This window comes from Phyllobates terribilis, unplaced genomic scaffold (assembly GCF_046119375.1).
Source record: "Phyllobates terribilis strain yellow unplaced genomic scaffold, ASM4611937v1 Scaffold_8__6_contigs__length_399053987, whole genome shotgun sequence".
Taxonomy (NCBI): Eukaryota; Metazoa; Chordata; class Amphibia; order Anura; family Dendrobatidae; genus Phyllobates; species Phyllobates terribilis.
In genome coordinates, this window is record NW_027362768.1 from 148867117 (window position 1) to 148879580 (window position 12464).

Consider the following 12464-nt stretch of genomic DNA (forward strand, 5'->3'; position numbering starts at 1 on the left):
TCCTTAAAAGGACTGCAATCACAACTATTCCCTACTCCCAAGCTATCTGTATATTTGTGCGAAAATTGGCTTGAAATTAACAAGGTATAGCGCACACAGCAACAGCGGTGCCGTCTAACACGCAGCTGCAGCAGTGAGAAAATGGTGGCGACGGGGAAAATGGCTTGGTCTTATAGGGCAAGGACATGTGACATACACTGCCAATCACACATGCCCTTGCTTGTGTGAAAAAAAGCACTTCGCTCCGTGTGTGCGCTGCTGATAGGCTGACAGATTGCACCTCCCCACTGTAAATGCGGGAAAGAGAAAAAAAAATGGAGATCTTCATTGTTCCTGCAGAGATCCATCCCCTGCCCCTCCCCCCGCCCCGCTGTACACTCAAACTGCGTATTAACATTAATTTTCATCATTACTGAGAAAAAATCCAGTTATGATTTTGGTGCACGAACAGTTATCGAACATAACCTCGAACAGCCGAATTTTTCTCAAATTGTTCGTGTTCGCCGAACGGCTCGAACACCGCCCAAAACAGCTCGAATTTGAGATTGGCGAACAGTTCGAGTAGAACAACGCTCATCTCTAGTTCCCAGCTCTTAATAAATTTGGAGCATCTTTGGTTGTCTGTACTCCATCATCTGAAATATATGCCCTTTACATTTTTTTTGCAATAATTTACACTAATTTCTAAGGTAAATTATAGTGAATTTCTTGGACCACATCACTATGCTAAATATTTCACGCCCTTTTTTTTTATTAAAGAGTTTAGCTTAAAATGACAAAAAATCTTACAATTTTTGCACAAACATGGTACGTCAAAATAGCTTTTGTACATGTGTTTTGCCTTTTGTGACTTCTTTAATAGCCGTGAAGCAGCTGAAAGAAGTGACCGGTCCATTATTCTGGCTGCTTCCTCTAGGAAGCTGCAACTATGTTATATATGGAATAAAAAAAAAACACAGGTGGTAAAGTCACTGGAAAAGACGTCCAAAGAGTTGTCAGAAAAGACGCTTCAGGGTATTTCCCTTGAAAAATGATGCAGTTAATGCCATGTGCACCTACCCTTATACTGAAGCTTGTCTGTTGACAGTAAAGCAGGAATGTCAAACTCAAAGGGTATGTGCACACGATGCAGAAATGAAGCAGAAAATTTCTGCATCATTTCTGCATCTCCCTGGCAGAAAAAACGCATGCAGATTGTGCATGCGTTTTTCCTGCAGAATACATGCGGATCCACATGCAGATTCACATGCGTTTCCGCATGCAGATTGACAAGCGCTTTCCAGGCGATTTTAGCATCACCTGGAAAGTGCTTGACAACTAGGTCACACTGTATAAATCCATGCAAACAGCATGGATTTATATAGTGTGACCCGAGAGAGTGTATATACTTACCTCCGATGGCCCGCGCTGTCCTGCTTTACAAAGTTCCCGGCTGCCGGCAACTTTGAATTGAAAGACCTGCCGACGTCAGCGTCACGTGACCTGTCACATGACTCTGACGTCAGCGCAGGTCCTACAACTCACTGCAAGTGTCGGGAACCAAGCGGGAGCGGAGCGCGGGCCGACAGAAGGTAAGAATACATTTATTTTTTATTTTATTCTTTTTTTTACAGCTTTTTTAATGGTACCTGGGTGTGGAGGAGACTCTCCTCTCCTCCACACCCGGGTACCATCCGCATATTAGAACGCGCCAATAGCGCAAGTACAGATGCTGTCTTGCGGAATTGGCGCGTTCTAATGCAAGTCAATGGCGGCGAAATCGCCGCGTTTCCGCAAAATTAATTGACATGCTGCGGATTTTTGACCGCAGCGTTCACGCTGCGGAAAAATCCGCATCATGAGCACAACACATGCGGATTTCCATTGGGGAACATTGCTTCACTTCTACCATGCGTTTTTCATGCGTTTCCGCGGCGTTTTTGCAGTTGCATGAAATACGCATCGTGTGAACTCAGCCAAATACACAGAAGACCAAAATGAAAGGTTTGGAAAAAGTCGCGGGCCAACCTTGATATTTATTACAAAAATGTCTACAATTGAGGAAGTTTTTCCTTATCATCAAATATAAAGATGAACTTTTTCATATGGAAACAAATTTAAAGGGGTTGTCCCACAAACAACCCTCCACATGCACGGTATGATGACCCTACTGTACCCCTACTCAACCCACTCGGCAAAGTATGGTGACCCCAACAAAGTATGATTCCCCAACTGTAATCCCCATACAGTGCTCCAGACTGTATAATGGCCTCCACATAGTGCTCCATACGGTATAATGGTCCCCACATGGTGGTCCATACAGTATAATGGGCCCCACATAGTGCTCCGTACAGTATAATGGGCCCCACATAGTGCTCCATACATTATAATGGTCCCCACATAGTCCTCCATACAGCATAATGGCCCCACGTAGTGCTCCGTACAGTATAATGGGCCCCACATAGTGCTCCATACATTATAATGGTCCCCACATAGTCCTCCATACAGTATAATGGGCCCAACATAGTGCTCTATACAGTATAATGGCCCCACATAGTGCTCCATACAGTATAATGGCCTCACATAGTCCTCCATACAGAATAATGGGCCCCACATAGTGCTCCATACAGTATAATGGCCCCACATAGTGCTCCATACTGTATAATGGGCCCCACATAGTCCTCCGTATAGTATAATGCGCCCACATAGTCCTCCATACAGTATAATAGTCCCCACATAGTGCTCCATACTGTATAATGGGCCCCACATAGTCCTCCATACAGTATAATGCGCCCACATAGTCCTCCATACAGTATAATGCGCCCACATAGTCCTCCATACAGTATAATGGGCCCCACATAGTGCTCCATACAGAATAAAGGGCTCCACATAGTCCTCCATACAGAATAATGTGCCCACATAGTCCTCCATACAGTATAATAGTCCCCACATAGTTCTCCATACAGTATAATGGGCCCCACATAGTCCTCCATACAGTATAATGCGCCCACATAGTCCTCCATACAGTATAATAGGCCCCACATAGTCCTCCATACAGTATAATGCGCCCACATAGTCCTCCATACAGTATAATAATCCCCACATAGTGCTCCATACAGTATAATGCGCCCACATAGTCCTCCATACAGTATAATGCGCCCACATAGTCCTCCATACAGTATAATAATCCCCACATAGTGCTCCATACAGTATAGTGCGCCCACATAGTCCTCCATACAGTATAATGCGCCCACATAGTCCTCCATACAGTATAATAGTCCCCACATAGTTCTCCATACAGTATAATGGGCCCCACATAGTCCTCCATACAGTATAATGCGCCCACATAGTCCTCCATACAGTATAATAATCCGCACATAGTGCTCCATACAGTATAATGCACCCACATAGTGCTCCATACAGTATAATGAGCCCCACATTAAAAAAACACTCACCTCTTGTTGTTCCCCTGCTGCTCTGGTCTCTGCAGCGCATTTTCTGATCCTCTACACTGCTCAGCACAGCGGGCAAAACTGTAATGACATTATCGGGGCCGTTGCGCTGAGACGTCAGACGCAGAGGGAAAATGATGGTGGAGAGAGCGGGCCAAATATACTCACCCTGCAGGCCAGGTTTAGCCCTCGAGCAAGAGTTTGACATGTGTGCTCTGATGCAACGTCAAATTAAAAGTTCTGTTTAAAATATTTTTGTAACTTTTTGTCATTTTTAAGGTTAAAATGATTTTCTTTCGATTGTGCTTTATTTCTAAAAGTGCCACACTTTAAGTGGAAATGGCAATTGTTACTGTAATAATAAATCATTTCTTCAATTTTTTTTTAAACATTGTATCTGTTGTGTTTTAAGAAAATGAAATGAAAATGCAAAAATATTAAATGTTTAAAAAAAAGGAGAAAAAATTGCTAATCTACATCAATCTACCTCTCATAAAATCTACAGTCCTATAAATTTTAATTAAATTCTTCTAATACAAATTTGGGAAGATTTGGGCAAACCAAACTGACATTTTTGTGAGGACCCAACCTCCTTCTATACTGAACTTGTGCAATGTCTAATTTTAATGGCATCCTAATCCAGTGTTTCTCATACTGCGAGGCGGTCCTCACCAGTGTCCATAATAGGGATTCTTCAGTTCAGCATAATTGATTACCTATCCTTAAAATTTTGTGGGGATCTGACTTTTGGCTCCTTCTGATCTGAATGATGGAATCATTGAGAGCTACATCTTCTTCATTGTTTACACCAGGTAAACGGTGTAGTGGCTGCGCATGGCACTGCAGCTCAGTTCTGTCTTCTTACATGGGACTGAGCTGTTCTGAGCTGCAGGACCAGGACCAAAGACCACTAACAGTACAGAGTTGTGCTTGGTACAAAACTGTTTCTGAAACAGCACAACTCCTTCGCTCATCTGATTGACATGGGTGCAGAGAGTTGTTACCTGGCAATCTGATATTGACCGCTTTTCTACGGATATTCCATGAATTTTGTTGAGCTGGAGAATTCCATAAATAAATTCTAGCAGCTTTTTTTATGAATCAGTTTAATAAGGGCTAATTCAGATCTCCTACTTTTTGCATTCATAAAAAAATGGACCGATTTTCATCAGTGTGCTGGATTAGATTTTGGTCCGCGTCAGTTTTCACCATCAGTTTTTCATCTTTTCAATTTTGCTCAAATTTTAAAAAAAATTGCATTTACAAAATTTGGATTTTGCTAAATAGTGGTTAAAAATAAATAAAATACTTCTATTCACCTCACTGCTCGCCTCTCTGGCTCCTCAGCTTCTCACCGGTCCTAGTTGCATCTTCTTTCTGTTGCCGTGAGTTGTGAAATCTCGAGCCTCTTCACGCTAAGCAGGGACGTCTGGTCCTGATGAGGCCAGGGACAGTTCTGCGCATGGTCACAATGTCACAATGAATGCTGTGACATTACGTGTGCATTCTCAGAACCACCTGTTCCTTGTGAGTGCCAGAAGTCCCAGCCTAGAATGAAGAGGCTTTGGATTCCAGCGCTCATGGCAGTGATAAGAAGATGCAATGATGACTCAGTGGATGATGGTGAGGAGCAGAGGAACAGAAGAGGTGAGCGGTAAGATGAGCATAAGTGTTTTTTTATTTTTACATATTATGTTTATTATGATCAGGAGCCTGGAGACATCCCAGAGCATAATAAGGGACATTCAATTTGATGAGAATAACTTCACTACAAGTAAAATTTCCCAGGAAAATTGATGTGATCTTGCGAATTCGAATTTTTGCAGATCTGCTAATCTCTAAAATCATCTTTAAATGTGATTGTCCTCTGCTGGATTCCATCTCTGATCATTACCAATATTTCCACTCTATGAGTAGGTTCACATGAAAATCAGTCAGAGTTTCATCCAGAAAACTTGGTCGATTTTTTTCACACGTCATCCGTGTGCAATCCATTTTTTTTTACAGCAACAGCTATTAATCATTTACAAGACCATGTATTAAATACATTGTAATTTATTAAAATCGGATGTTATACTGTGGCTCCGTATGGCATATGATTTAATTTTTACGCACCTATAGACTTGAATGGGTGAGTCTCATCCAATTTAAAGGGAACCTGTCACCAGTTTTTTCATGTCTGAACTAAGACTAGCACCTTAATTAGCACCTGTGCTGCATTCCACAAAGGGTTATATAACCCCCTGACTGACCCCTGTATACCCCCAAAAACGTTTTGAAATTCTCCCGCGCTCTATGTAAATCCTGCCGGTCTGATAGGCGTCCTTGCTGAGATGTATGTCCCTCATCCCGTCTGCTGATGGCCATCCTCCTGCTCTGATTGACATGGATGACACCTCCTGCGCCCCTTCGCACCTGCACAGAGACATTGCCGGCTTGCGCCTGCGCACTTTGCTCTTCCCTACTGTGGGCAGAGAATAAAATGTATGGGTGCATGTGCACTTATGGCGCCAGATTTCACCCGCTACGCAGGTGGCGTCACCCACGTCAATCAGAGCAGGAGGATGGCGACCAGAAGCCGGGAAGAGGGACAGACGCCTCAGCAACGACAACTATCAGACCAGACTGTCAGGATTTATATAGAACGCTGGATACAACTTTATGGAATCCGTAAATGCGAGCCAAGAGAAACACATAGAAATATGAGATGTAAAAGATTGTAATAAATATGACACCTATATATCGCTAGAATGACGAATATGTCATAAAATAAGCTATGTGGGATAATAGTGGCAAGCTAGACAGTCGGTACAATGAATAAGCAACAAACAGGACGAAGGTCAATGCCAAAACGCGCGTCGGGGAGGGCGCCATGCTGCTCAGAGTCCAACTAACACTAAGTACTCATTGCACTACTCTTTTTTGCCCCTCTTCGTCCATTTGAGACATACAAATAGAGCGACATATATAAATTCTCTCCAAGCATATAACTACTACACTTTGTCAACTACACTATGTATTGGCAAGTATTATAACTCACTTGTTGCTATGCAGCATATACTTATACTTGCTACATTTATCCGGGCATCCCTAATTTTGGCATTGTCCTTTTGAATATTATTTGCATGTGCGCCCCTGCCTTGTTGTATGTTTTTGTTATCTTCCTGATCCTTAATAAATATATACATTTTTTTTAAACGTATACTTGGATTCTAGACTTTCTGGTCATTTTTTTTTTGTCCCGTTTGTAACTTTATGGAATGCAGCACAAGCGCTGATTAAGGTGGTAATCTTAGTTCAGACATGAAAAAAACTAGTGACAGGTTCCCTTTAAAAAGAAACTAGTGCATCCTGACCGCACATTCAGTCAGTGAAAAAAAATTGCTCGTCTGCACGGCCCCATTGAATAGCATCGGTTCCAGTGTAACCTGTTTTTTTCACGGAACCGAAAATACGACCGTGTGCACGAGCCCTTTAAGTTAACCATTCTAGCGGTGATCATTACCAATATTTCCATTCTGTCTACGATTGTGATTCTTCAAACGAGGTAAACAAATATTTATAAAACTCCCGTTTTGTTTAACAAAATACACAAAGTAAGCACGTTATATATAACCATAACAACGTTTTATTACCATTAAGACTAAACTTGTATTGAAAAGATTTGATATAACAAGACAAGAAAAAGCAATAGCAAATTTTAACTATCAACTAGATTATGCATAGCGAGTAACTTTTCCTAGTACTCAGGGAAGAGCAGAACATTTTTTATTATGTTTTATTTTTTAAAATATAGAACGGTACAGAGCACAAACATACTAAAATTATCAGTGCACTGGATGTGGGAGAGCCGATTCTTCCTTCGTCTTTAGCCCATAGCTCTGTTCTTGTATCCATCAGAAGAACATTAAAAATAAAGACCCAGTTTTTTTTTTTTTAATCTTTTTTTCGTTTGTTTGTTTCTACTGTGCATTAAGAAAAAATATTCACGACAAACATGACAACATATCAAACAATATTTTTACACAAGTTACCTTGATACGCTTTGTCAATCAAGTATCATAAGAAAAACATTTTAAGACATATACAAACAGAACTAGCAAAGGAGTACAACTTAATAATAAATTAACAGAAATTCAAAAAAAGAAAATAACTTTATATATATATATTTATATTATATATACACGTACACACACAAGAAATGACACAATAATATGCTTCTTCCCATAGTTTAAGTAAACAAATAAATAGACTAGCCAAACCTGCTATAATTGATATTGGCCAAATGCATTACATCAGCAATTAAATAAATACGTGTTGCAAGCAACATAAAAACAGTGTTTTAAAATGTGCCAACGCAGCCCCGTTATATTGGAATTGGGCCGTAAAGTGAACTCGAAAACTCTTCTTTTTTTTTTTTTAACAAATTTAAAGCAAATGGTTTCCTTTTATTATTCTAAACACATTACATTTAACTATGATACTAAGATATGTAAATGATTTTGTAGCACCTACAGCTCAAACTAAGGAAGTTTTTTTTGCCCCACCCAAAATAAAATAACAAAAACGAAAAATAAAAACAAAAACAAAAAAAGTTTTCTTTTGTTCTGCAGATATCCCATACTGATGACTTAAAGAAAAAAATTGTCTTGCAATGCACCTCTTGCTTGATTTGGGTTTTGACTGTGGTTTTTTTTGGGGGGGACCTGTGTAGTACACTCTCCCTCACTCAATAGTATAGTTTGCATTATGCTATGAAAAGATACGAAGACCAACTGTTTGTAACCCATCTTTCAAAAAACATTCTACGAATCCAATTTAAAACATATCTTGTTCTCTAAAAAGTTACCAGTGCAGTATGAATGACAAAGTTGTCAATTTTCCCCTAAATTAGCCAGTCAAAATATTATTTTATTTTTTTCTCAAATCCAGATTCTCTTGTAAAAATTCTTTATATTTTTATAAAAATAGATTTTTCTGGAAACCCATTTTCAGCAAAGAGACAAACTCTTTGGCAACATTGTTCATTTATTTAAATTGTTTTGCGTCATCAGGTATTCTGACCTTTAATGGTCACCCCTCAGAAATCTCCTTTCAACACCTACATCAAGAAACAATACAATTGAATGCAAAAGTCATTATTTTTTGTTCCCTTTTTGCACAAAATGACTATATTGTTTCTTTTTTGTTGTTTTTTTTTTTTAAATTACCCTTTGAGTGTCAGAACCTTTGCTATATTCCCACACTAAAAGGACATCAGGAAAGGAGTGTTGGGGGGGGGGGAACCGGTCACTAATCTGAAAGGATTTATTCAGTGAACAGAAAAGAAAGCTGAAAAAGAAAAGAAAAAACGCACTTTTTTCTTTTCTTTATAGTGTTACATTTGTAAAAATTCTTTTTTTTTCAAGTTTTTTTTTAATAATTTTTTTATTTTTATTTTTTTTTACTTCTTCAAATGAACTCATGGTCATCTTAAAAACAGCCACCTTCAAAGAAGGTGTAAAACTAGCCGGCTGGGTTAAAAAAGCCCTGCTCATTGTAATCTATGTATATTATATTCAACGACAACAGCTATGAAAGAACATTCAATGCATCAAAGTTTTTTTTTTCTTATTTTCTTTTTTCTAAGCATTATAAAATCCTTTCCGGTTTATCACAGGATATCCAATGGTAATACTTAGGCAACATTGGCTTATAAAGTCCATGGTTGGTTATAAGCCATCGAGAGTCTGTTTTTTGTTTTGTTTTTTTAAATTTTCCGTCTTCTTTTTGTTCGTGAACAGGTTGATGTAGATAGGCTAGAAATTCAAGACTTGTGGGTTTTGTTGGTTTTAAAGGAAACCTGCAGAACTCTGTCTCCCAGGCGGTATCCATTAAGGCTGGCAATAGCCATAGCTGCTTCATCATAATTGGTCATTGTGACAAAGCCAAATCCCTTGCATTTGTTGGTGTTGAAATCACGGATGACTTTGACGTTGTTGACTGCCCCAAATGGGCCAAAAAGCTGCCAAAGGACGCTCTCATCTGAGTCGGGAGAGAGGTTGTAAACAAAGATACACCAGCCGGTACCCGTGTGCCCAGGGATGTTCATTCCAACCAGGCTTGTCATTCCATCAATAGTGATTGGAGAAAACCTAGATGGAGAGAAAGTAGAGATCATCAATTATAAGATAATATAAAAGTCACGGTAAAAGGAAAAAAAAAGTTATACGCTCACGTCCCAATCTTAGCGTTCAAAAAGTCAAATAAGTAAAATAATGATGATAATAATAAGAATAAAGACAATTTTGTACACATTTCCAGTAAATAGTATTACTACTAAATAGTGTCAGATCAAACTAATCCTTAGGTCTAGTTCAGATATATCCAGAGGGGAACCGACTGTTCCTTTTTTTTGTCTTTTTTTATATATATCAGATGTCTTATAAAGCCATCAGTCGTGCCTACAGGTACATTGTGTGCCATATACCTTCAGGTGAAACGATAAATCTAATTTCTGAGTAGAAAGAAAAGCACCACATTTGGGTCCTTGTACTCTTCTAGCGGGCTTTTATTTTACAGGTAATTCCCTTTCCTTATATATTTGTGAGCAAGCCCTTAAAAAATATATATTTTAGCTGCTATAGTATTATTGTAGCCTCGCTACTGGGTTTTAGTAGAGTAGAGGAGGATGATATCACGTTGAATGGGCTGTAAATGAGAAGCGTTTTGTGTTTCTTTATTGTTCCAATGCGTTTTTTCGCTGGACCAGCGTCTTTCTCAAGGTAAAAAAAAACAAATGGGTTTGTCAAGTTTATGGTGGGAATTCATCAAGACTAGTGTTTTGTACACCAGTCTTGAGCCAGAGTTCACCGACAAAAGTTGGTGCCTTTTATTGAGTTTGGCACATCTCTTGGCTACTGATAACAGTATCAGAACAAGAGCACTGTTCGTAGACGGGAATATATTTCTGATAGAATTTACTTCACTTGTGTGGCATAAATTTTAGTGACTGTTGGCCCAGACTAGTCTATGCTGGAGTAAAAATACCAAAAGTCACATAATTTGACTGTGTAGCTCCAGAAAAGTGGCAGAAAAAGCTTAAGTACTGGGCCCTTATGTGTTTGTAAAATTTTTCTATAGGTTTGTTTCAACTTTTTCTTACCATATTCATGGGAAAATCACATTTCGATAAACCTGACCTATGTAGGTATGTGTGGTATTAAGACTTTAAAAGGGACTGTCCATTTTGAAAAAAAGTTGTTAACCTAAATTGAGAAAGTTGCATTATCTTAAGATATTAGCACCGACCTGGGTTTCGGCATCTCTCCCATGAGAGCACACGACCAATGATATATATGAAGGGAACTGGCTGACTGATTCATTTCAATAGCTAAGTCAGAACCCATTAGTCATGACAGAGAAAGAGGTGGGCTTAGTTATTGAAATTAACCATTCAGCCAGTCCCCTTCACACACATAAGTGGTCACAATGCTGAGAAAGGAATAAAAGGGATAAATAAAACATTGAAATGACTAGATATTTCTTAATTCAAGTACGAAAGTAAGTTTTAGCTTTTTTTGCCTTTACGAACAACTTTTTTTCAAACTGGAAAACCATTTTAATTTTTTTGTTTGCTTTTCAAATAGGGAACCTGTTAGATCCAATGACTGTCCCCAACAGCTTTCTTTAATCTGAATAGATATTTATGTGATTGCAGTGTATTTTATTTTTTAACATTTTTATAATTTTTTTGTAATTTTTTTAAAATGTTTTTCTTTTTTTAAGATTATGCTATCCTTTATACCTAGAATAATATAAAGTGAGTCCTGTATATTAGGGAATATATTGATTTTTTTTTTTTCATTTTTTTTTTTTTTAACTTGGACCAGTATCATGACTTGAGTTGTCGTTGTGACGGAAGAACAGAATATATACGTTGCTCTAAAAATTAATGGACGGTTTCATTAACTAGAAAATTCTGTCTTTTCTGTACATGCCTTAGTTGCCCTTGAATTGACCTTGGACCAAAAACACGCCACATTATTTGTCAGCCGGATTGCTGATAATGACATCAAGATTCAATATTGTGGACAATTAGAGATGACATTTTGCATTGTAACCAAACTAAAAAATGAATGTTGAATTTTCTGACTACAGGTTGTTTATAAAGTTCGTTTGTATCAATTAAAATTGCAAGCTTCATTGCATTTATAAGGCATGTTTGGAGAGGTGTACAGAATGTAAAAAAACAAAACAAATCAAATAATCTAAACATTTTATAATAATCATTACACCTGCAAATAAAAGAAAACTTTGTGACAGTTAAGGTGCCAACAGCTCCACGGATCAGTCATAATATTGGAGACGCTGCTGCCTATTAATACCGATACGTCAGTTGAAGCTCTTGGGCTCCAACCCAATCTCTGTACCGATCTTTCAGCACCACCACTGGTCAACTTATGTGCCAAAGGGCTTTGTGTGCCCTCAGATGCCAGGGTCTGAGTGCCCCTGTAACCTCTGCTCGCTCTTAGCACAGGGGCATAATTATAGAAATGCAATAAACTGGCTACTGTGATCCTACTCTTATGGGAATATTCCCATCATTTACGGTATGACTTATCCACAGGATATGCTATGAATCTCTGATATATTGATGGGACCTGCACTAACAGAACAGAACAGAGTCCATTTTTGTAAAAGAGAGGTGGCTGTCCACCTAGAGTCACTGATATGTGGATATGCTTCAAGTGTTTGAGATGGGAATACCTCTTTAACTACCCTTCATGAGTACGTCTAACAACCAGTGTAACTGTGGCACCTTAACTGTCAATGAAGCCCACCTGTGAAAAAAAAACAAAATAGTGAAAAAAATATGGAACACCACAATGTACTGGCATCTTCATAAATGAAAACCAACATAAGTCCCAACGTAAAAGAACAGAATGTCACATGCTGGTGGGGAAAAAAAGAGCAATTAAACAAACACAAATAAAGTTAGTGGATTGAAAAAAAACATAACAAAACAAACAGAAAAGAAATAAATTATAGCGC

The 12464-nt window shown here is 38.6% G+C and overlaps 1 protein-coding gene across 7 annotated transcripts in view; it reads right to left on the bottom strand.

Moving 5' to 3' along the window:
• Positions 1 to 7036: 7036 nt before the first annotated feature.
• ELAVL4 (ELAV like RNA binding protein 4) overlaps positions 7037 to 12464 on the bottom strand; it is a 151675-nt gene continuing 146247 nt past the window's right edge. For all 7 annotated transcript variants that reach the window (XM_073643503.1, XM_073643507.1, XM_073643504.1 and 4 more), the window contains one exon: positions 7037 to 9565. In XM_073643503.1, the coding sequence (XP_073499604.1) occupies positions 9238 to 9565 (328 nt within the window). In that variant the 3' untranslated portion in view covers positions 7037 to 9237. The remainder of the gene's footprint in view (positions 9566 to 12464) is intronic.